The 24,473-nt window shown below is 64.9% G+C and overlaps 2 protein-coding genes across 2 annotated transcripts in view; one reads left to right on the top strand and one right to left on the bottom strand.

Annotated features, from left to right (window-relative positions):
* L1CAM (L1 cell adhesion molecule) overlaps window positions 1-1,246 on the top strand; it is a 30,662-nt gene extending 29,416 nt beyond the window's left edge. Inside the window, exons 18-19 of the mRNA XM_066570235.1 lie at window positions 184-226; window positions 1,218-1,246. Coding sequence (XP_066426332.1) covers window positions 184-226; window positions 1,218-1,246 — 72 coding nt within the window. The remainder of the gene's footprint in view (window positions 1-183; window positions 227-1,217) is intronic.
* Window positions 1,247-2,257: 1,011 nt separating this feature from the next.
* On the bottom strand, window positions 2,258-21,524 carry ATP2B3 (ATPase plasma membrane Ca2+ transporting 3). The gene is made up of 22 exons (XM_066570234.1): window positions 21,491-21,524; window positions 19,576-19,648; window positions 18,593-18,749; window positions 17,589-17,786; window positions 16,511-16,768; window positions 15,531-15,656; window positions 15,332-15,460; window positions 14,446-14,487; window positions 14,192-14,359; window positions 13,126-13,340; window positions 11,844-12,086; window positions 10,447-10,688; window positions 9,568-9,802; window positions 8,968-9,153; window positions 8,130-8,217; window positions 7,931-8,037; window positions 6,753-6,944; window positions 5,666-5,879; window positions 4,774-4,985; window positions 4,396-4,503; window positions 3,253-3,408; window positions 2,258-2,605 (listed from the first exon to the last, which is right to left on the bottom strand). Exons 3-22 carry the CDS (start codon window positions 18,741-18,743, stop codon window positions 2,258-2,260), a joined length of 3,618 nt encoding a protein of 1,205 aa, XP_066426331.1. The 5' UTR covers window positions 18,744-18,749; window positions 19,576-19,648; window positions 21,491-21,524.
* Between the last annotated feature and the right edge of the window lie 2,949 nt (window positions 21,525-24,473).

The raw sequence follows: 24,473 nt of genomic DNA, 5'->3' as shown, positions 1-24,473 counted from the left end.
GGGTCCTGGGGTGGGATTTTGGGGAGATTTTTGGGGGGGTCCCGTGGGATTTTGGGGGGGGATTTTGTGGGTCCTGAGGGAATTTGGGGGGATTTTTTGGGGGGTCCTGGGTGGGATTTGGGGCGATTTTTTTGGGGGGGGGTCCCAGGAGGGTTAACTCCCCCCTCCCCGCCCCCCCCCCAGGTGCTGAGCCCGGGGTTAACCCCTCCGGCGCTGGGAAGGAATCGTGCGGGAGCTTTGGGCTTTACAGCCTCGACACCCAGGTGGGGGGAGGGGCCGCGACCCCCGCCCCTCCCCCACTGCCCGAGCCCCCCCCTCCCCCCCGCCGAGCCCCGCCCCGACAGACGGAGCCGCCCCCCCACAAAAGGACGGACAGACGGAGCCCCCCCTCCCCCACACACGGACAGAGGGACCCCCCGGGTCCTGACAGAGCCCGAGACCCCCCCCCCAAAAAAAAAACCAACCCAAAGATGGAGGGACCCCCCCCCAAAAAAAAACTTAATGGACAGAGAGACCCCCCCCAAAAAAATAAAACCCAAAGATGGATGGACCCCCCCCAAAAAAAACCCCAGGGACAGACAGACCCCCCCCCCAAAAAAACTCTTGGACCTCCCCCAAAAAAAAGCCTCAAACACAGAGGGACCCCCCCAAAAAAACCCTCTGGCCCCCCCCCTAAAAAACCCTTATGGACAGAGAGACCCCCCCCCCAAAAAAAACCCCCATGGACCCCCCCAGAAAAAAAACCCCATGGACCCCCCCAAAAAAACCCCATGGACCCCCCCCAAAAAAACCTCCATGGACAGACAGACCCCCCCCTAAAAAAGCCTCAAACACAGAGGGACCCCCCCCCCAAAAAAAAACCCTAAACCCCTATGGACCCCCCCCCAAAAAAACTCTCCATGGACAGAGAGACCCCCCCCCAAAAAAACCCCTAAACTCTATGGACCCCCCCCCAAAAAAAACCCTCCATGGACAGAGACCCCCCCCCCCCAAAAAAAAAACCCCATGGACCCCCCCAAAAAGCCTCATGGTCAGACGGACCCTCCCCCAAAAAACCCCATGGACCCCCCCCAAAAAAAACCCATGGACCCCCCCCAAAAACCCCCATGGACAGACGGACCCCCCCAAAAAACCCCCATGGACAGACGGACCCCCCCCCCAAAAAGCCCCATGGACAGACGGACCCCCCCCCCCAAAATGTCCTCCCCCCCCCCCAGGACCCCTCCCCAAACCCCCCCCCCAATAAGCACAGACCCCCCCCCCTCAGCCTCGGCCGTGTTTAATTCCCATGGGGGGGGGGGGGCCCGACCCCGTGCGCGCCCCCCCCCCCTAAATAATTACAGCAATTAAACCCCAATAAATTAATGAGTTCATTAAATTAATTAAAACCAACCCCCCCAACCCAGCTGTGCCCCCCACCCACCCCCCCCCCCAAAAATAAAACATGGCTTATGGGGGGGGGGGTCCCCAATTTTGTGGGGGGGGTCCCAATTTGGGGGGGGGGTCCCAAATTTAAAAGGGGAGGGGTCCCCAATTTGAGGGGGGGTCCAATTTGGGGAGGGGTCCCGAATTTGAAATGCGGGGGGGGGGCCCAATTTGGGGGGGGTCGCCAATTTTTTGGGGTGGGGTCCCCCAATTTTAAAGGGGAGGGGTCCCCACTTTCAAAGGTGGGGGGGGGTCCCCTAATTAGGGAGGGGGTCCCAGTTAGGGAGGGGCCCCCCAATATTGAAGGGACCCGATTTAAAAGGGGAGGGGTCCCCAATTTAAGGGGGGGATCCCCCAATTTCAAATAGACCCAATTTGAGGGGAGGGGTCCCCAATTTGAAAGGGACCCAATTTGAGGGGGAGGGGTCCCCAATTTGAGGGGGGGATCCCCCAATTTCAAGTAGACCCAATTTGAGGAGGGGTCCCCAATTTTGGGAGGGATCCCCCAATTTAAAGGGACCCAATTTTGGGAGGGGTCCCCAATTTGAGGGGGAGGGGTCCCAAATTTGGGGGGGGGGTGTCCCAATTTCAAATAGACCCAATTTGAGGAGGGGTCCCCAATTTTGGGAGGGATCCCCCATTTAAAGAGACCCAATTTTGGGAGGGGTCCCCAATTTAAAGGGACCCAGTTTGAGGAGGGGTCCCCAATTTTGGGAGGGATCCCCCAATTTAAAGGGACCCAATTTCGCGGGGGGGGGGGTGTGTCCCCAATTTGGGGATGAATTTTGGGCCCCCCCCCCATTGGGGATGAATTTTGGGGGCCCCCCCCCGCTCAGAGCGAGGTCTCGAGGCTGTGCAGGCGCCCTGGGGGGGGCGGGCGGGGGCAGAAGGGCCCGGGGGGGGCGCTGAGGGTGGGGGGCGGGGCCGGGGGGCGGGGCCTGTGGTTGTTGTTGCGGTTCGGGGGGGGCGGGGCGCGGATGGGCGGGGCCTCGCTCTCGGCGTCGGTGTCGTCGATCAAGGGAATGTCCCGGGTGTCCCCGAAAATGAGCTCGGCGTGGGGGGGCACCCCGAAAGGGCCCCCCCCGCCCACGAGGAGCCCCAGGGGGGGCGGCGGCTCCGGCCGAGGCAGGGGCGGGGGACCCCCCCCCAAATTGCTGCGGAAGGCGCGGACCACGCGCATCTGTGGGGGGGGGGGGGGAGAGGAATTAAGGGGGGGGGGGCGTCGTGAAAATGTAAAGTGACCCCCCCCAAAAAAAAAAATTAAAAAAAAACCGAAAAAATTCCCCCTCCCATAAAATCCCTCCCCCAAAAAAAATCATTTTCCAAAAAAATTCCCCCCCCCAAAAAATCTCCCTCCCATAAAAATCCCCCCCCCAAAAAAATCTCCCCCCAAAAAAATCTTTTTCCAAAAATTCCCCCCCCCAAAAAAAAATCCTTTCCCATAAAAATTCCCCCCCCAAAAAAAATCCTTTCCCAAAAAATTCCCCCCCAAAAAAAATCCTTTCCCATAAAAATCCCCCTCCCAAATTTCTGGATTTTTCCCCCCAAATTTTCCCCAAAATTTTAAGATTTTCCCCAAATTTTTGAGATTTTCCCCAAAACTTTGGGATAAAGGGGAATCTTGGGGGCCAGGAAACCCCAAACCCCCCTACCCCAAAACTCCCAATTTCCCCCTTGGCAATTCCCAAATTTCCAGGGATTTTTTTCCCCCCAAATTTTGAGATTTTTTTCCGTGGCTTTTCCCGAATTTTAAGATTCCCCCCATTTTTTGGGGGGTCAAAGGAGGGGATTTCGGGGTGTGGGGTCGTTTTGGGGAGGGGGTCTCACCTGGGTCTGGATGCGGCTCAAGCCCCTGACCCACAGCACCTTCCCCCGGCGCAGCTCGGCCGCGTCCAGCTCGGCCTGGTCAGCGTGGCTGGAGCCCTGCGGCCACTGCCCGCCCGCCCGGGGGCACTGCGGCCCCCCCGGGACGCACACCAGCACCTGCGGGACATTGGGGACACTTTGGGGACACCCTGGGGACACCCCAGGGTCAGTGGGGACACCCCAGGGTCAATGGGGACACCCCAGGGTCAGTGCGGTCATTGGGCTCCGGCCACTCCGGCCACTGCCCGCCCATGGGGCTTGGGACACTGCGGCCCCCCCCGGGATGCACACCAGCACCTGCGGGGACATTGGGGACACTTTGGGGACACTTTGGGGACACCCCAGGGACACCCCAGGGACACCCCAGGGTCAGTGGGGACACTCCAGGGTCAGTGTGGTCATTGGGCTCCGGCCACTCCGGCCACTGACCGCCTGTGGGGCTGGGACACTGCGGCCCCCCCGGGACGCACACCAGCACCTGCGGGGACATGGGGGACACCTTGGGGACACCTTGGGGACATTGGGGACACCCCAAGGTCAGTGCGGTCATTGGGCTCCGGCCACTCCGGCCACTGCCCGCCCATGGGGCTGGGACACTGCAGCCCTCCAGGACACACTCCAGCACCTTTGGGGACATTGGGGACACTTTGGGGACATTGGGGACATTGGGGACACCCCAGGGACACCCCAGGGACACCCCAGGGACACCCCAGGGTCAGTGCGGTCATTGGGCTCCGGCCACTCCGGCCACTGCCCGCCCATGGGGCTGGGACACTGTGGCCCCCCCGGGACGCACACCAGCACCTGCGGGGACATTGGGGACACCTTGGGGACACCTTGGGGACACCCCGGGGACACCTTGGGGACATTGGGGACACTTTGGGGACACCCCGGGGACAATGGGGACAGGGGGTGCCATGGGGTTGGGGGGGGGGTCCCCATAGGTCAGGGGCTTCTGCGGGTGGGTCGGGTCCTTTGGATTCCCCAGGTTTGGGGGTCCCGTGGGGCTGGGGTCCCCTCAGGTGGGCGGGGCCTCCCCAGGTGTGGGCGGGGTCTCCCCAGGTGTGGGCGGGGCCTCCCCAGGTGTGGGCGGGGTCTCCGTACCTGTCCCCAGACGAGCTCCCCTACGCCCACGAAGAGGCACCAGAGCCACTGCTCGGCACTGAGGGGGGAGCAGCTGAAGGGCTTCCCCCCGAACTGCACGATCAGCACCTGCGGAGGGGACAATGGGGGGTCACACGGGGGTCACACACTGCCCCGGCCACCCCCGTGTCCCCACAATGTCCCCACAATGTCCCCACAATGTCCCCATGGGGAGCAGCTGAAGGGCTTCCCCCCGAACTGCACGATCAGCACCTGCGGAGGGGACAATGGGGGGACATCAGGGGACACAGGGGTCACAGACCCACCCGGCCACCCCCGCGTCCCCACAATGTCCCCACCATGTCCCCACATGTCCCCATGTGTGTCCCCGTGTCCCACCTGCACGGCGAAGGTGCCCAGGACGATGGCGCAGAAGATGGGGTTGGCGCAGACGCCCTCGAAGACGTTCCTCTCGCCGTGCAGCTTGCGCGCGTTGAGCTCGTTGAAGAGCTGCATCAGCACGAAGGTGTTGAAGATGATGGTGAAGTGCTCCGAGGGCGGCGCGTGCAGCGGGGCCGCGCGGCCGCTGTCGATGTCGAACAGCACCTCCCCTGTGGGGACATGGGGACACCCTTGGGGACACCCTTGGGGACACGGGGACACACATGGGGACACCCTTGGGCACATGGGGACACTCGTGGGGACACGGGGACACCCTTGGGGACACAGGGACACTCATGGGGACACCCTTGGAGACATGGGGACACCCTTGGGGACACCCTTGGGCACATGGGGACACTCGTGGGGACATGGGGACACCCTTGGGGACACCCTTGGGGACACGGGGACACACATGGGGACACCCTTGGGCACATGGGGACACTCGTGGGGACATGGGGACACCCTTGGGGACACCCTTGGGGACATCCTTGGGGACACGGGGACACACATGGGGACACCCTTGGGCACATGGGTTCCCATCACCTGTGGGACCCCTCCCGTGATGTCCCCTGCCCGTGTCACTGACCGGCGAAGAGCAGGGTGAAGATGACCAGCAGGTGGGGATGACCAGAAGGGGCTGTGTCCCACCGTGTCCCACCATGTCCCACCATGTCCCCATGTGTCCCCATGGGTTCCCATCACCCGGATGTCCCCGTCACTGACCGGCGAAGAGCAGGGTGAAGATGACCAGCAGGTGGGGATGACCAGAAGGGGCTGTGTCCCACCGTGTCCCACCATGTCCCCATGTGTCCCCATGGGTTCCCATCACCCGGATGTCCCCGTGACTGACCGGCGAAGAGCAGGGTGAAGATGACCAGCAGCTGGTAGGCGGCGTGGCCCAGGATGTTGCGCAGCATGGTGCCGGACACCAGCGGGTGGTCGCGGCCGTAGGGGCGGCGCAGCAGCAGCGCCTCCGTGGGCGGCTCCGTGGCCAGCGCCAGCGACGCCAGCGTGTCCATGATGAGGTTCACCCACAGCATCTGCACCGCCTTCAGCGGAGAGTCCTGCGGACAGGCGGGCACAGGTGAGCACAGGTGGGATCAGGTGAGCTCAGGTGGGCACAGGTCAGCACAGGTGAGCACAGGTGGGCACAGGTGAGCTCAGTTGGGCACAGGTGGGATCAGGTGGGCACAGGTCAGCACAGGTGAGCACAGGTGGGATCAGGTGAGCTCAGGTGGGCACAGGTCAGCACAGGTGAGCACAGGTGGGCACAGGTGAGCTCAGTTGGGCACAGGTGGGATCAGGTGAGCTCAGAGGAATGAGACAGGTGGGCACAGGTGAGCTCAGGTGGGCACAGGTGGGATCAGGTGAGCTCAGGTGGGCACAGGTGAGCACAGGTGGGCACAGGTGGGATCAGGTGAGCTCAGGTGGGCACAGGTGAGCACAGGTGGGCACAGGTGGGATCAGGTGAGCTCAGAGGAATGGGACAGGTGGGCACAGGTGGGCACAGGTGAGCTCAGGTGGGCACAGGTGAGCTCAGAGGAATGGGACAGGTGGGGACAGGCCAGAGACGCCAAGGTGTCCATGATCAGGTTCACCCACAGCATCTGCACCGCCTTCAGTGGCGAGTCCTGGGGACAGGCGGGCACAGGTGAGCTCAGGTGAGCTCAGAGGAATTGGGACAGGTGGGCACAGGGGGACTGTGTGATTCAGACCCAGGTGACCCCACCTGCCCAGGTAACCCCTCACCTGCATTATGCACGTACCAGCGACAGCCACCATGATGGCCACCATCCTACCCAGGTGTCCTTATGTCCCACCTGTCCAGGTGAGCCCCCCCGTGTCCCACCTGTCCAGGTGAGCTCACCTGTGTGCTGCAGGTACCAGTGAAGTCCTCAATGACACCCCCCATGCCCCACCTGTCCAGGTGAGCTCACCTGGGTGATGCAGGCGCCCGTGAAGGCCACGATGACGGCCACCACGTTGACGGTGAGCTGGAACTGCAGGAACTTGGCGATGCTGTCGTAGACGTTGCGGCCCCACATGACGGCCTTGACGATGCTCGAGAAGTTGTCGTCGGTCAGGATGATGTCCGAGGCCTCCTTGGCCACGTCCGTGCCCGCGATGCCCTGGGGGACACGGACAGGTGGGCACAGGTGACACCCAAGTGACCACAGGTGACCACAGGTGAGCCCCAGGTGACCACAGGGATGAGGAACCCCAAGGTGGCGCAGGTGGGTGAGGAACCCCAAGGTGGCCCAAGACATCCTTGGCCACGTCCATGCCCGCGATGCCCTTGGGGACATGGACAGGTGACACCCGGGTGGGCACAGGTGACTCCCAGGTGACACCCGGGTGGGCACAGGTGACTCCCAGGTGAGCCCCAGGTGACCACAGGGATGGGGAACCCCAAGGTGACACCAAGGTGGCCCCAGGTGGGTGAGGGGACAGGACGATGATGTCCGAGGCCTCCTTGGCCACGTCCGTGCCTGCGATGCCCTGGGGGACACGGACAGGTGGGCACAGGTGGGCACAGGTGACACCCAGGTGGGCACAGGTGAGCCCCAGGTGGGCACAGGGATGGGGAGGGGTCCCCATTTTGGGAGGGGGAGATCTGGAGTCTCGGGGATTCCTTTTTCAGGAAGGGTCTTGAGGTTCCCAGTCTGGGGAGGGGTCTCAGGAATTCCGGTTTGGAGTGGGGTTCTGGGGGTCCCCATTAGGAAGGATTTTCCCATTTCGGAGAGGGGTCCCACTATTTGGGGAGGGGTCTTCAGAATGCAAATTTGGGAGGGTTCTCGTTGAGGAGGGGTTCCATTTCAGGGAAGGGTCCCGCTATTTGGGGAGGGATTCTGGGGGTCCCAATCCAGGAGGGTTCTCGAGGGTCACATTTCAGGGAGGGGTCCCATTTTGGGGAGGGGTCTCATTTTGTGGAGAGGTCCCGCTATTTGGGGAGGGGTCCCATTTTGTGGAGGGGTCCCATTCTGGGGAGGGGTCCTGCTATTTGGGGAGGGATCCCGCTATGTGGGGAGGGGTTCTGCTGTTTGTGGAGGGGTCCCGCTGTTTGGGAAGGGTTCCCATTTTGGGGAGGGGTCCCATTTTGGGGAGGGGGCGTTACCATGGCGAACCCCACGTCGGCCTTTTTGAGGGCGGGGCCGTCGTTGGTGCCGTCGCCGGTGACAGCCACGACCTGGCGCTGGTCCCCGATGGTGCTGTCGATGATCCCTGGGGACAGGGGGGGGACAGGTGAGACCCCCGAGACCCCCCCCACCCCCCAACCCCCCCGGGACCCCCGGGACCCCTCCCCAAATTCGCACCTTTCACCAGGGTGTGTTTGTCGGTGGGCGATGACCGAGCCAGGACCCTCAGCTTGGGCCACACCTTGTCCAGGCGCTCCTGCTCCACCTGGGGGGGTTTGGGGTGTGAGACCCCCGGGGACCCCCCCAGGGACACCCCCAGACCCCCAAGGACCCCTCAGGGACACCCCGAGACCCTCAGGGACCCCCAAGGACCCAAGGTCACCTGAACCCTCCCAGGGTCACCTGAACCCCCCCAGACAGCCCCACACACCTTGGCCAGGTGCTCCTGCTCCACCTGGGGGGGGGGTGTGAGACCCCCGGAGACCCCCCCAGGGACACCCCCAGACCCCCAAGGAGCCCCCCAGGGACACTCTGAGACCCCAAGGACCCCTCAAGATCCCCCAAGGATCCCCCAGGGTCACCTGAACCCTCCCAGGGTCACCTGAAACCCCCACAGACATCCCCACACACCTTGGCCAGGTGCTCCTGCTCCACCTGGGGGGTTTGGGGGTGTGAGACCCCCAGAGACCCCCCCCCCCCCCCCAGTGCCTCCCAGTCCCTCCCAGTGCCTCCCAGTCCCTGCCAGTGTCCCAATCACTGCCATTGTCCCCAGTCCCATTCCCAGGGATCCTAATCCCCCTCCCAGTGTCCCCCAATCCCCATCCCAGTGTCCCCAGTGTCCCCAGTGTCCCCAGTGTCCCTAGTCTCCATCCCCATGTCCCCAGTGTCCCCAGTGTCCCCAGTGTCCCCAGTGTCCCCAGTGTCCCCAGTCTCCATCCCCAGTGTCCCCAGTGTCCCCCAGTGTCCCCAGTGCCCATCCCAGTGTCCCCAGTGTCCCCAGTGTCCCCAGTGCCACCTCGCCGCGGTCGTTGCGGATGCGGCGGTTGAAGTCCTTCCCCTCCAGGCACAGCCAGTCGCCGCCGCCGCCGGCGGGGAGGATGCCGCACTTGGCCGCGATGGCGCGCGCCGTGTCCAGGTTGTCACCTGTCACCATCCGCACCGTGATCCCCGCGCGCTGGCACTTCCGGATGGCCTCGGGCACCTGCCACACGCACCCGTCCCCGTGCTGTCCCCGCAGCGCCACCGCCCTGTCCCCGGTGTCCCCATTTCCCCCCCATGTCCCTCATCCCCGTGTCCCCAGTGTCCCCCCCATGTCCCCCCCATGTCCCCTTTGTTCCAATGTCCCCACATCCCCCCATGTCCCCAATGTCCCCATTTCCCCCCCATGTCCCCATTCCCCACCATGTCCCCACGCCCCCCATGTCCCCAATGTCCCCATTTCCCCCCCATGTCCCCTTTGTCCCAATGTCCCCACATCCCTCCCATATCACCACACACCCCCCATGTCCCCATTTCCCCCCCATGTCCCCATGTCCCCCTCACTTCCCCATTTCCCCCACCATGTCCCCCATGTCCCCCAATGTCCCCAATGTCCCCATGCCCCCCTGCCCCGCACCTCGGGCCGCACGGGGTCCTCGATGCCCACGATGGCGATGCAGGTGAGCTCCCCGACCACGGCGGCCTCGTCGTCCCAGGGGGGCTCGGGCCGGGCGGGGAAGTCGCGGAAGGCGAGGGCGAGGGTCCGCAGCCCCCCCGCCGCCATCGGCTCCACCACGCGCCGCACCAGCTCCTCCCGCTCCGGCCCCGCCAGCGCCCGCGGGGCGCCCCCCGCGTCCAGCATCGAGGTGCACCTGGGGGCGGGGGGGACAGGGGAGTCAGGGGGGGGACAGGTGAGTCGGGGGGGGACGGGGAGGGTCAGGGGGGACAGGGGAGTCAGGGGGGGACAGGTGAGTTGAGGGGACAGGGAGGGTCAGGGAGGGTCAGGGGAGGGGGCTCAGGGGTTATGGGACCCCCCCGCGTCCAGCATCAAGGTGCACCTGGGGGCAGGGGGGGACAGGTGAGTCAGGGGGGGACAGGTGAGTCGGGGGGGGACGGGGTGGGTCAGGGGGGACAGGTGAGTCAGGGGGGGACAGGTGAGTTGAGGGGACAGGTGAGTCAGGGGGGACAGGTGAGTCGAGGGGGGGGACAGGTGAGTCAGGGGACAGGTGAGTCGAGGGGGGGGACAGGGAGGGTCAGGGGGGACAGGTGTGTCGGGGGGGGACAGGTGAGTCAAGGGAAGGGGGCTCAGGGGTTATGGGACCTCCCCCACATCCAGCATCGAGGTGCACCTGGGGGGGACAGGTGAGTCAGGGGGGCACAGGTAGATCAGGGGGACCCTGGCTCTAGGATGGAGCTGCACCTGGGGGAGTTCTGGGGGCTCCTGGGAGCCCCTTTTAGCCTCCCCAGGTGTGTTTTGGGGTTGTCTTACCCCTCCCCAGGTGCGTGCCCCCCTCACCTGCGCAGCACCATCTCGGAGGCGCCCTTGCAGAGCAGCCTGTAGCCGCCCCCGGGCCGCCGGGTCACCGTGCTCATGGATTTGCGCTCCGAGTTGAAGGTGAACACCTTGACCAGGTGCTCCTCGGGCACCTGCGCCCGCTCGGCCTCGGGGTCGCGGCCCAGCGCCAGCGCCAGCCCCAGCAGCGCACACTCGGTCTTGTTGCCCACGTGGCGAGGGAGGGCCCCGGGGGCTTCGGGGGGCTGGAAACGGGGACAGGTGAGGGGGCAGGTAAAGGGTGGGGGGCAGGTAAAGGGGGAAGAGCAGGTAAAGGGGGCAGGTAAAGGGGATAGGGGCAGGTAAAGGGGGCAGGTAAAGGGGATAGGGGTAGGTAAAGGGGGCAGGTGGGGGAGCAGGTAAAGGGTGGGGGCAGGTAAAGGGGGCAGGTGAGGGGGCAGGTAAAGGGTGGGGGGGGCAGGTAAAGGGGGCAGGTAAAGGGGATAGGGGCAGGTAAAGGGTGGGGGGGCAGGTGAGGGGGCAGGTAAAGGGTGGGGGCAGGTAAAGGGGGCAGGTGAGGGGGGCAGGTAAAGGGGGAAGACCAGGTAAAGGGGACAGGTAAAGGCGATAAGGGTAGGTAAAGGGGGCAGGTGAGGGGGCAGGTAAAGGGTGGGGGGGGGCAGGTAAAGGGGGCAGGTAAAGGGAGCAGGTGAGGGGGGCAGGTAGAGGGGGGAGAGCAGGTAAAGGGGGCAGGTAAAGGGGATAGGGGTAGGTAAAGGGTGGGGGACAGGTAAAGGGGGTAATTATGGGGATAGGGGACACATAAAGGGGGCAGGTAAAAGGGGACAGATAAAGCGACAGGTGAGAGGGGCAGATAAAGGGGGAGGTAAAGGGGGCAGGTGAGAGGGGCAGATAAAGGGGGCAGGTAAAGGGGAAGGTAAAGGGGGCAGGGGACAGGTTAAGGGGGCAGGTAAAGGGGGTGGGGGGCAAGTAAAGGGGGTGAGGGGGGCAAAAAACTCCTCCAAAACCCCCCCAAAATCCCCTAAATTTCCCCTAAACCCCCCCCAAATCCCCCCAAAATCAGCCCCCAGCCCCTCCCAGTGCTCCCAGTGCTCCCAGTACCCCTCACCAGTATCTTGCTGGTGTAGGCGCTGTTGATGGCGATGACCTGGGCATGTGATCCCCTCTAAAACCCCCCCAAAATCCCCTAAATTCCCCCTAAAACCCCCCCAAATCCCCCCAAAATCACCCCCAAACCCCCTCCCAGTGCCTCCCAGTTGCCCTCACCAGTATCTTGCTGGTGTAGGCGCTGTTGATGGCGATGGCCTGGCTCCATAACCCCCCCAAAAACGCCCCTAAAACCCCCCCAAATCCCCCCAAAATCAGCCCCAGCCCCTCCCAGTGCTCCCAGTTGCCCTCACCAGTATCTTGCTGGTGTAGGCGCTGTTGATGGCGATGGCCTGGGCCAGCAGGTCGAGCGTGGGGGGCGCCAGGGCGGCGGGGGCCGGGGGGCGGCTGAAGTGGGACCCCCCCACGTAGGCCTGCACCACCGTCATGCGGTTGGTGGTCAGCGTGCCCGTCTTGTCCGAGCAGATGGCCGTGGCGTTGCCCATGGTCTCGCACGCGTCCAGGTGCCGCACCAGGTTGTTGTCCTTCATCATTTTCTTGGGGGGGAGAGAAAGGAGGGAATTTTGGGGGGGGGAAATTCGGGGGAAAAAAAAATCGGGGAGAAAAATTGGGGAGGAAAAGAGACAAACGGCCAGATGGAAAAATGGCCAGATGGACAAACAGACATGGATGGACAGATGGCCATGGATGGACAAATGGACACGGAGGGACAAACGGGCGTGGATGGACAAATGGCCATGGATGGACAAATGGCCGGATGGACAAATGGACATGGAGGGACAAATGGACATGGAGGGACAAATGGCCAGATGGACAAATGGACATGGAGGGACAAATGGACGTGGAGGGACAAATGGACGTGGAGGGACAAATGGCCAGATGGACAAACGGGCACGGAGGGACAAACGGGCGTGGATGGACAAATGGCCATGGAGGGACAAATGGCCAGATGGACAAATGGACGTGGAGGGACAAACGGGCGTGGATGGACAGATGGCCAGATGGACACAGAGGGAGATGATAAGAGAAATGGATATGGGTGGACATGGATGGACAAATGGCCACGGAGGGACAAATGGACGTGGATGGACAAATGGACGTGGATGGACAAATGGACATGGAGGGACAAATGGACATGGATGGACAAATGGCCAGATGGAAAAATAGCCAGATGGACAAATGGACATGGAGGGACAAACAGACATGGATGGACAAATGGACATGGATGGACAAACGGACATGGAGGGACAGACGGCCAGCTGGACGCGAACAGGGAGATGATGGTGAAATGGCCATGGATGGACAAATGGACATGGAGGGACAAACGGACACATGGCGACAAATGGCTGGACGCACACGAACAGAGAAACTGTGGGGAAACGGACGCGGAGGGACAAACAGACATGGATGGACAAACGGACATGGAGAGACAGACGTGGATGGACAGATGGCCAGCTGTACACGAACAGAGAAACTGTGGGGAAACGGACGCGGATGGACGAACGGACACGCGTGGCCGGGCGGACGCGAGCGGAGAGATGACGGACAAACGGACGCGGACAGACGCGCGCCCACCTTGACGGAGTAGGCCAGCGAGATGGTGACGGCCAGCGGGAGCCCCTCGGGCACGGCCACCACCAGCACGGTGACGCCGATGATGAAGAACTTGACCCAGTACTGGACGTAGACCGGGGCGCACTCGGCCAGCCAGGGCCGGCCCTGCACCACGAAGGTCTCGATGACGAAGTAGAGCACGAGGATGATGACGGTGATGGCCGACATGGCCAGGCCTGCGCGGGGACGCCCTCAGGACGCGGTGCCCCACCAAAGGTCGCCGTGTCCCTGTCACCCCCGTCTGGGGACACCGAACCCTCTGATGTGTGCGTGGTCACTTGGGTCGGTTTGGCCTGGTTTGTCCTTCTTGGGGACACCCTGTGTCCTTGTCCTCACCTTGTGCCTGATGTCCCCACCCTGTGCCTGATGTCCCCATCCCTCAGGACATGTCCCCGACCCCTTGTCCCCTCATTTGGTGACCCCAATTTGTATGGTCGTTTTGACCTGTGGCACTGGATTGTCCTTGGAGCCACCTCAGGGATGTGTCCCCAACCTGCCCACAGTGTCCCCACCCCTCAGGATGTGTCCCCAAGCCTTTGTCCCTTCACTGGGGACCCCCAGCCCCCCAATCTCCAGGCTCAGTTGGGTCACTTTGCCCTGCAGGACCAATTTGTCCTTCCTGGGGCCACCTCGGGGACATGTCCCCACCCTTGGTGTTGTTCAACCACTCCTCAGGACATGTCCCCAGTGTCCCCAACCTCCTGCCACCCCATTTGGGGACCCCAATTTGCACACTCAGTTTGACCTGTGGCACTGAATTGTCCTTGGAGCCACCACCGGGACGTGTCCCCAACCTGCCCGCACTGTCCCCACCCCTCAGGACGTGTCCCCAACCCTTTGTCCCCTCATTTGGAGACCCCATACCCCCGGATCTGCACGGTCACTTGGGTCACTTTGCCCTGCAGGACCGATTTGTTCCTTCTTGGGGACACCTTGGGGACATCTCCCCATGCTTGGTGTTGTTCAGCCACCCCTCAGGACACGTCCCCAACCCTTTGTCCCCTCCTTTGGGGACGCCAGCCCCCACCTGCCTTCCCGATCTGCACGGCCAGCTGGGTCAGCTTGGCCTGGAGCACGGACTTCTCCTTCTTGGTGCCACCTCGGGGCCGTGTCCCCGGCCCGTCGGCCGTGTCCCCTCCCTCGGCGCTCTTCAGCGGCTGCATCTCCATGGCCACCGCCCCGTCCTGCCGCTTGCCTGGGGACACCGGCCACGTGGCAGGGGGACAAGGGGGGGACACGGGGAGGGGGCTTTGGGGTTGTCCCCACCCGACCCCAAAGCACCTTTGGGTTGTGGGGTGTCCACGGCGCCATCCTGGGGCTTCCCTGTGGGACAAAGGGGGGGAGTGGGGACACCCCGAAATGTGACCTGGGCGGGGGGGGGGGGGGGACAGGGAGAGCCCCCGGGGTGGGGACAGGGAGGGGTGGTGGCAGTGGGGTCGGGGGAGGGGAGTGGCAGTGGTGGCACTGCTGGGGACAGGGATGGGAGGGGTGGAGCACATGGGGACAGAAGGGACGGAGGATCTGGGGACCTTGGGGACAGAGGGGACAGAGGGGGACAGAGGGTCTGGGGACCCTGGGGACAGAGGGGACAGAAGGGACAGAGGGTCTGGGGACCTTGGGGACCTTGGGGACAGAGGGGGACGGAGGGTCTGGGGACCTTGGGGACAGAGGGGACAGAGGGTCTGGGGACCTTGGGGACCTTGGGGACAGAGGGGGACGGAGGGTCTGGGGACCTTGGGGACAGAGGGGACAGAGGGTCTGGGCACCTTGGGGACCTTGGGGACAGAGGGGACAGAGGGTCTGGGGACCTTGGAGCCTTGGGGACAGAGGGGACAGAGGGGGACAGAGGGGTCCAGAGACCTTGGGGACAGAGGGGACAGAGGGTCTGGAGACTTCAGAGGGGACAGAGGGTCTGGGGACCTTGGGGACAGAGGGGGACAGAAGGGCCTGGACCCCTCAGGGACATGGGAGGGACTTGGGGACAGAAGGTGACAGATCCCACAGAGGCACCAGCCACCCACAGTGCCACCAGTGCCACCTCCCATGGGGCCACCAGCCACCCATGGTGCCACCAGTCCCAGAATCCTTGGGGACAGAGCCAAGCAGCGCCAGCCCCCTTGGGGACAGTCCCCACGGAACCAGCGGCCACCCCCGGGGGTGGTGTCACCTTTCTTGTCCCTGCCGTCGTCCTCGTCGTCCCCGGCGGCGCCCAGCAGGGTGAAGATGATGCCGCTCTGCGAGTTCACCCCCACGGCCGTCACCACCATCCTGCCCGAGCCCTCCATGACGTGGGTGCCTGGCGGGGACACCGCGGGTCACGGCGCGGTCCCCTCGGTGTCCCCCCCGTGTCCCCAAACGTCCCTCACCCGAGAGCAGCAGCGGGTCCTTGTCCAGGGACTTGCGCACGTGGTCGCTCTCCCCGGTCAGGGCGCTCTCGTCGATCTTGAGGTCGTTGCCCTGGATCAGGACCCCGTCGGCCGGCAGGAGGTCACCTGGGAGGGGACAGGGGCCACCGCGGTGTCACCGGGTGTCCTGGGGTGTCGCCAGACCAGGCATCGGGGCTGTGTCACCGCAGTGTCACCAGAACTTTGTGGTGTGTCCCGGTGTGACCGGGGACCTGGTGGTGTGTCATGGAGTGACCATGGACCCTGTGATGTCCCTTGGAGTGTCCCTGGACCTGGTGTTGGGGTTGTGTCACCACAGTGCCACCAGAACTTTGCAGTGTGTCCTGGTGTCCCCTGGGGTGTCCCTGGACCAGGTGTTGAGTCACCATCGTGTGACCAGGACCTTGTGGTGTGCCCCGATGTGTCCTGATGTCCCCTGGTGTTCCTTTGTGTGCCCATGGGTGTGGGGACACAAGAGGACACGAGGATGGGGACACGGTGATGGCATCAGGATGGGGATGGTGACACGAAGGTGGGGACAGGGGATGGGGACACTGAGATAGGGACACAGGAATGGGGACATGGGATAGGGACACAGGGATGGTGACATAGAGACTGGGACAGGAGTGGCATCAGGATGGGGATAGGGACACAAAGGTGGGGTCAGGGGATGGGGACAGAGGATGGGGACACAGGGATGGGGACAGGAATGGCATCAGGATGGGGATGGGGACACAGGGATGGTGACACAGAGACTGGGACAGGAATGGCATCAGGATGGGGATGGGGACACAGGGATGGGGACAGGGGATGGCATTGGGGTGGGGACAGGGGATGGGGACAAGGGATGGACATGGCAGTTGAGATGGCCACAAGAGATGCCATCAAGATGGCGACATGCAACGCCACCACAACCCCACAGCCTCTGTCCCCACCACGTCCCCAATCTTTGTGTCACTCACCATACTTGACCTGCACGATGTCCCCCACCACCAGGTCGGCCACGGGCACCTGTGCCAGGTGTCCCCCGCGCAGGACGGCCACGCGCTGCTCGCGCTCCAGGCGGCTCTGCAGCCCCCGGAACTGGCGCTCCTTGCTCCAGTCGTTGGACGCCGTCACCAGCACCACGCAGGCCACCGAGAGCAGGATGGCCGCGCCCTCGATCCAGCCGGCCTCCGCCTCGCCCTCGTCCTCCGCGCCCCCCGACGCCTGCCCGCACGCTGGGGACAGCGGGGACGGAGGTGTCACACGTGGGGGTATTGGTGACACACGTGGGGACAGTGGGGACAGAGGTGTGACATGGGGGGATATCGGCGACACACGTGGGGACAGCGGGGACAAACGTGGGGATATTGGTGACACACGGGGGGATATCGGCGACACACGCGGGGACAGAGGTGTCACATGGGGGGATATCGGCGACACATGTGGGGACAGCAGGGACGGAGGTGTCACACGTGGGGATATTGGTGACACACGTGGGGACAGCGGGGACAGAGGTGTGACATGGGGGGGATATCGGCGACACACGTGGGGACAGCAGGGACACAAGTGGGGATATCGGCGACACGCGGGGACAGTGGGGACAGAGGTGTGACATGGGGAGACATCGGCGACACACGTGGGGACAGCGGGGACGGAGGTGTCACATGTGGGGACAGAGGTGTCACACGTGGGGATATCGGCGACACACGTGGGGACATGGGTGACACACATGGGGACACCAGGGACAGAGGTGCCACACGTGCAGACGCGGGTGACACACATGAGGACATACACGGGTGACACACGTGGGGACACGGGTGACACACGTGGGGACACCAGTGTCACATGCATGGGGGACATGGCCAGGGGTGTAGGGAATGGGGATTTGGGGACATGGGGACACAGGGATGAGGATGTGGGGACAAGGGGATGGCAGCGGGATGGGGACAGGGGGTGGGGGACACAGAGCTGGGGACATGGGGACACAGGGCAGGGGATGGCAGCGGGATGGGGACACAGGGATGGGGACATCCCTGATGGGGACAGAGGTGTCACCTTCATCGGCGGCGCCGGGGGGGGCGTAGAAGGACAGCCCGAGGGACACGAGCGCGGCCACCTCGAGGATGACGAGGGTGACGTCCTGCAGGGCCTCCCACACCAGCGCCGCAAAGCTCTTGGGGCGCCGCGGGGGGATCCAGTTCCGGCCGAACGTCCGGCGGCGGCGCTCCAGCTCCGGGGGACCCTCGGACAGCCCTGGGGACACGGGTGTCACCCCCAGGGCCGCCCCGGGGACCCTCGGACAGCCCTGGGGACACGGGTGTCACCCCCAGGGCCGCCCCAGGGACCCTCAGACAGCCCTGGGGACCTTTGGACAGCCCTGGGGACATGGGTGTCACCCCCAGGGCCGCCCCAGGGACCCTCGGACAGCCCTGGGGACCCTTGGACAGCCCTGGGGACACGGGTGTCACCCCCAGGGCCACCTCAGGGACCCTCAGACAGCCCTGGGGACCTTCGGACAGCCCTGGGGACCCTCAGACAGCCCTGGGGACACGGGTGTCACCCCCAGGGCCACCCCGGGGACACCCCTGTCACCCCCATGGCCACCCCAGGGACCCTTGGACAGCCTTGGGGACCCTCCGACAGCCTTGGGGACATGGGTGTCACCCTCACGGCCACACTGGGGGACCCCTGGGTGGTTTTGGGGGTCCAGGGTGGTTTTGGGGGGTTCTGGGAATGCCAGGGGGGGTTCCCAAGGGTTTCCAGGGGAATGAGGGGTCTGGGGGTGTTGGGGCAGGTTCTGGGGGTCCTGGTGGGTTCTGGGGGATCCTGATGGGTTTTGGGGGGTCCCGGTGGGTTCTGGGGGGTCCCGGTGAGTTTTGGGAGATCCTGGTGGGTTCTGAGGGGTCCCGGTGGTTTTGGGGGATCCTGGCGGGTTTCGGGGGGTCCCGGCAGGTTTTGGGGGGTCCTGGTGAGTTCTGCGGGATCCCGGTGGATTCTGGGGGGTCCCGGTGGTTTTGGGGGGTCCCGGAGGGTTTTGGGGGGGTCCCGGGGGGCGTTACCGTCGGTGGGGGAGGTGCGCAGGCGGCGGCAGAGCCCCGGGACCCCCCCCAGGTCCCGCTGCAGCCTCAGGAGCGCCTCGGAGCCCCGGAGCTCCATCAGCGCCCGCAGCTCCGGCAGCGCCAGCCCGAAACCCCCCCCGGCGTCCCCCATGGCGGCCTGGGGACAGGGGACAGCGTGGGGACACTGCTGGGGATGGCAATGGGGACAGGGGATGGCAATGGGGACAGGGGACAGCGTGGGGACACTGCTGGGGATGGCAATGGGGACAGGGGACAGCATGGGGACAGCGTGGGGACACTGCTGGGGATGGCAATGGGGACAGGGGATGGCAATGGTGACAGGGGACAGCCATGGGGACAGTGTGGGGACAGCAAAGGGGACAGGGGATAGCATGGGGACAGCAATGGGGACAGCAATGGGGACAGGGATTGGGACAGGGAACAGCAATGGGGACAGGGATGGGGACACTGCTGGGGACAGGGGACAGCGTGGGGACACTGCTGGGGATGGCAATGGGGACAGCAATGGGGACAGCGTGGGGACAGGGATGGGGACAGGGGACAGCCATGGGGACAGGGGACAGCCATGGGGACAGTGTGGGGACAGCAAAGGGGACAGGGGACGGCAATGGGGACACTGCTGGGGACAGGGGACAGCACTGGGAACACAACTGGGGACACAGGAAGAGAGATGGGGACAGGCCTGAGGACAGGGGACAGGGCTGGGGACATGGGGATAGCGCTGAGGCCACCAATGGGGGCCCTGGGGACAGGGCTGGGAACGTGAGAAGAGCGTTGGGGACAGCGCTCAGGGTTTGGGGACAGCGCTGGGGACACAGGGACAGCGCTGGGGACATGGCTGAAGGCATCAGAGCCGGGGGACACCGAGCACAGCGTGGGGACAGCGGGAGGGACAAAAGGAGGGGACAGCAATGGGGACAGGGGGCATGGCTGGGGACAGGGCCAGCGCCACCGCCCCTCACCTGTCAGCGCTGGCGGGGCCTGGGGGGGGTCTCGCCGGGGGGGGCCCGGCCGCCCCCCCTGTCCGGGCCACACCTGGGGACAGCGGGGACACCTGAGGGGACAGCGGGCAGCGGCCCCGCCCCCCGGCGACACCAGTGACCACCAGTGACCACCAGTGACCACCAGTTCCCCCAGTTCTTCCCCATAGGTTCCAGTGCCCCCCAGTCAATCCCAGTTCTCCCCAGTTTTCCCAGTAAATCCCAGTGCCCCCAGTGCCCCCCAGTCAATCCCAGTTCTCCCCAGTTTTCCCAGTCCCCCCAGATCCTCCCAGTAAATCCCAGTGCCCCCAGTCCCCCCAGTCCCCCCAAGTTCTCCCCAGTTTTCCCAGTCCCCCCAAGTCCCGTCCCGCTCCGCCCAAGCCGCGCCCCCTCCTGTCCATCCCACGTTCTCAGCCAATCAGCGCCCGTGCCCAGCACCGAGGCCCCGCCCCCGGCCCTGCGGCGGCGCGCGCGGACTGCGCCAAACGGGGGGCGGGGCCTCGGAGCGGGGGCGGGACCTGCCCGTCTATATATGGGTAAAACCACGCCCACCACGCGGGGAAAACCACCGCCCCCGTGCCGTAAGCCCCGCCCACAGCGGGGAAAGCCCCGCCCACAGCGCGGCACAGCTGGGCACACGTGGGCTCCCAGTAACCTCCAGTAAGCCCCAGTTTGCCCAGTGAAACCCCAGCCAGTCCCAGCGTCCCCAGGAGCTCAGGGCTCTCCCAGTGCTCCCAGTGTGTCCCAGTTCACCCAGTGCCCCCAGTAACCCCCAGTGAATCCCAGTAACTCCCAGTAACTCCCAGTAACCGCCAGTGCCCCCAGTAACCCCCAGTGCTCCCAGTAACTCCCAGTGAATCCCAGTAACTCCCAGTAACTCCCAGTAACCGCCAGTGCCCCCAGTAACCCCCAGTGCTCCCAGTAACTCCCAGTGCTCCCAGTAACCCCCAGTAACCCCCAGTAACCCCCAGTAACTCCCAGTAACCCCCAGTGAATCCCAGTAACTCCCAGTATATCCAGTTCACACCAGTAACTCCCAGTTCACCCAGTAACTCCCAATGCCCCAGTAACCCAGAGCCTCCAGGAACTCCCAGTTCCTGCTCACGCCTGTCCCTGACACACCTGAACACACCTGGGCACATCTGGCCCTGTCACCTGGACATCCCCAACACACCTGGGCACAGCTGGTCACCCCTGCCCCACCTGGTCACACCTGGCACCACCACACCTGGCCCTGTCACACCTGGACATCACCAACACACCTGGACACATCTGGCTCTGTCCCACCTGGTCACACCTGGGCATCCCCAACACACCTGGTCACACCCGGCCACCCCTGTCACACCCGGACATCCCTGACACGCCTGGTCACACCTGGTCACACCAGTCCCCACCACACCTGGCCCTGACACCTGGACACATCTGGCTCTGTCCCACCTGGTCACACCTGGGCAACCCCGACACACCTGGAAATCCCTGTCACACCTGGACACACCTGGCCCTGTCACCCCTGTCACACCCGGCCATCCCTGTCACACCTGGCCCTGTCACACCTGCTCACCCCCGGCCGTCCCTGTCCCCGCACATCCGTGTCACACCTGCTCTCAGCTGTCCCCACCACCCCTGGCCGCCCCCCCTCCCCCCCCCGGCCTCACACCTGCCCAGGTGCCCCCCCCGCGCTCTTTCCCCCCTCCCCCCCCGCGCTCTCCCGCCCCCCCATCCCCCCAATCCCCCCTTTCCCCCTCCCCCCTCATCCTCCCCCCTCCCCCCTCCCGCAGCCCCGCGCGCTGCCCCCTCCCCCGCCCCTCCCCCGCTCCCCCCGCGCCCCCCCCCGAGCCCGGACCCCCCCCCGGAGCCCCCCCGAGCCCCCCCCGGGCCCGCGGGCCCCCCCCGGTACCGGTCCCGGCCCATCGGTCCCGGCGCTGCGGCGCTGCCGGAGGCGCTGCGGGCCGGGGGCGGGGCCTGCGGGGGCGGGGCTGGCAGGGAGGCCACGCCCATTGGGCGGGAACCCCCACCCCACCCCCCCCATACCCACCCCCCCTCTCCGTCCCCGATGTCGCTGATGGAGACCACCGGGGGTTGTCCCCTCCCCTTTGTCCCCTCCCCTTTGTCACCCCCCCGTGCCACCCCCCCCGCGCCACCTCATGTGTGTCCCCTCCCCTTGTCACCCCCCCCCCGTCTCACCTGTCCCCTCCTGTCCCCCGTCCCCCCCCCCCGGGTGTCACATCAGTGTCCCCGTCCCTTGGAGGGCCGGGCCACCCACCCGGGGGGACACGGAGGGGACACAGGGGACAGGGAGGACACGGGGGACACAAGGGACATGGGGCAGTGGGACACAAGGGTGGGGGACACGAGGGACAGAGGGTGTGGGGACACCAGGGACAGCGTCAGCTCAAGGGAAACGCTCTGTCCCCATCCCTGTCCCCATCCCTGTCCCATCCCTGTCCTGTCCCCATCCCTGTCCCCATCCCTGTCCCCATCCCTGTCCATTTTTTGTCCCCGTCCCTGTCCTGTCCCCATCCCTGTCCTTGTGGCCATCCTTGTCCCCATCTCATCCCTGTCTCCAGCCCTGTCCTGTCCCTGTCCTTGTCCCTGTCCCATCCCTGTCCCCATCCCAGTCCTCAACCCTGTCTTGTCCTTGTCCCCATCTCTGTCCACTCCCTGTTCCCATCCTTGTCCCTGTCCCATCCCTGTCCCTGTCCCATCCCTGTCCCCATCTTCATAACATTCCTTGTCCCATCCTTGTCCCCATCCCTGTGTCCCCATCCCTGTCCCTGTCCCATCCCTGTCCCCATCTTCATAACATTCCTTGTCCCATCCTTGTCCCCATCCCTGTGTCCCCATCCCTGTCCCCGTCCTTGCCCCTGTCCCATCTCTGTCCCACCCAATCCCTGTCCCCATCTTTGTCCCATCCCTTGTCCCGTCCCTGTCCCCATCCCTGTCCCCAACACTGTCCCCATCTCTGTCCCCGTCCCTGTGTCCCCATCCCTGTCCTGTCCCTGTCCCCATCGCTGTCCCTGTCCCATCCTTGTCCCCATCCCTGTGTCCCCATCCCTGTGTCCCCATCCCTGTCCCCGTCCTTGCCCCTGTCCCATCTCTGTCCCACCCAATCCCTGTCCCCATCTTTGTCCCATCCCTGTCCTGTCCCTGTCCCCATCGCTATCCCTGTCCCATCCTTGTCCCCATCCCTGTGTCCCCATCCCTGTGTCCCCATCCCTGTCCCCGTCCCTGTCCCTGTCCCATCCTTGTCCCCATCCCTGTGTCCCCATCCCTGTGTCCCCATCCTTGTCCCCATCCCTGCGTCCCCATCCCTGTCCCTGTCCCCATCCCTGTCCCCCCTCCACGTGCCTTTTCCTCTGGCCCCGCCCCTTTCCCGCCCCCTCCCCGCCAATCACAGCGCGGCGCGCGCCCCTCCCGCCCTTTTTCACCAATGAGAACGCACGGGAGGCGCGGCCAGCGGCGATGACATCACCTCCATGCAGACCACGCCCCCTTCGCCCCACCCCTGCTTCTGATTGGCCGCTTGGGACAAAAAAATAACCGACATCTCCATCGACCAATAGCAGGGCCGCGCGCAGCGGGAGCGCTTCCCATTGGCTGCGAGCTCTCGGGGGCGGGGCCAGCGGCCGCTGTCGCTCCCCGGCGTCTGGGGGGGATTTGGAGGGACCTGGGGGGGGCTGATGGGAGGGTTGGGGACCCTTGGTGGGGACATTGGGGGCCCCCAGAGCCGTGGGGACAATGGGAACCCCCCCAGGAGGGGACACTGGGGACCCCCAGAGCCGTGGGGACATTGGGGACACCAAGGAGGGGCCCCCAAAGCCACTGGGGACACCTAAAGAGGGGGACAATGAGAACCCGCAGCACTCTGGGGACATTGGGGACACCAAGGAGGGGACCCCCAGCCCCCTGGGGACACCAGGCCAGCATGGGGAGGTGACACTGAGAACCCCCAGCGCTCTGGGGACATTGGGGACACCCAGAGAAGGGATGTTGGGGACACCAAGGAGGGGACACTGGGGACCCCCAGCCCCCTGGACACATTGGGGACAGCACAGGGAAGTGACACTGAGAGCCCCCAGCCCCTTGGGGACACGGGGCCAGCACAGGGAGGTGACACTGAGAGCCCCCAGCCCCTTGGGGACAGCGCAGGGAGGTGACACTGAGAACCCCCAGCCCCTTGGGGACACAGGGACAGTGCAAGGAGGTGACACTGAGAGCCCCCAGCCCCTTGGGGACAGCGCAGGGAGGTGACACGGAGAGCCCCCAGCCCCTTGGGGACAGTGCAGGGAGGTGACACTGAGAGCCCCCAGCCCCTTGGGGACACAGGGACAGCACAGGGAGGTGACACTGAGAACCCCCAGCCCCTCTGGGGACATGGGGCCAGCACAGGGAGGTGACACTGAGAGCCCCCAGCCCCTTGGGGACACGGGGCCAGCACAGGGAGGTGACACTGAGAGCCCCCAGCCCCTTGGGGACACAGGGACAGTGCAAGGAGGTGACACGGAGAGCCCCCAGCCCCTTGGGGACACGGGGCCAGCACAGGGAGGTGACACTGAGAGCCCCCAGCCCCTTGGGGACACGGGGCCAGCGCAGGGAGGTGACACGGAGAGCCCCCAGCCCCTTGGGGACAGTGCAGGGAGGGGACACTGAGAGCCCCCAGCCCCTTGGGGCCAGCGCAGGGAGGTGACACGGAGAGCCCCCAGCCCCTTGGGGACACGGGGCCAGCACAGGGAGGTGACACTGAGAGCCCCCAGCCCCTTGGGGACACGGGGCCAGCGCAGGGAGGTGACACGGAGAGCCCCCAGCCCCTTGGGGACACAGGGACAGTGCAAGGAGGTGACACGGAGAGCCCCCAGCCCCTTGGGGACACGGGGCCAGCG

The sequence above is a fragment of the Molothrus aeneus genome, unplaced genomic scaffold, assembly GCF_037042795.1.
Source record: "Molothrus aeneus isolate 106 unplaced genomic scaffold, BPBGC_Maene_1.0 scaffold_30, whole genome shotgun sequence".
Classification (NCBI taxonomy): Eukaryota; Metazoa; Chordata; class Aves; order Passeriformes; family Icteridae; genus Molothrus; species Molothrus aeneus.
Note: the sequence above shows the minus strand (reverse complement) of the source record. Positions and strands in the feature narration are given on the sequence as shown.

Coding starts and splice junctions, on each gene's coding strand:
- ATP2B3 (XM_066570234.1), bottom strand. CDS start 18,743: ATGGGGGACGCCGGGGGGGGTTTCGGGCTGGCGCTGCCGGAGCTGCGG. Junction 17,787..18,592: donor GCGCACCTCCCCCACCGACG/GTAACGCCCCCC, acceptor CCGTGTCCCCAG/GGCTGTCCGAGGGTCCCCCG. Junction 4,504..4,773: donor TGGGCACCTTCGCCGTGCAG/GTGGGACACGGG, acceptor TCCCCTCCGCAG/GTGCTGATCGTGCAGTTCGG.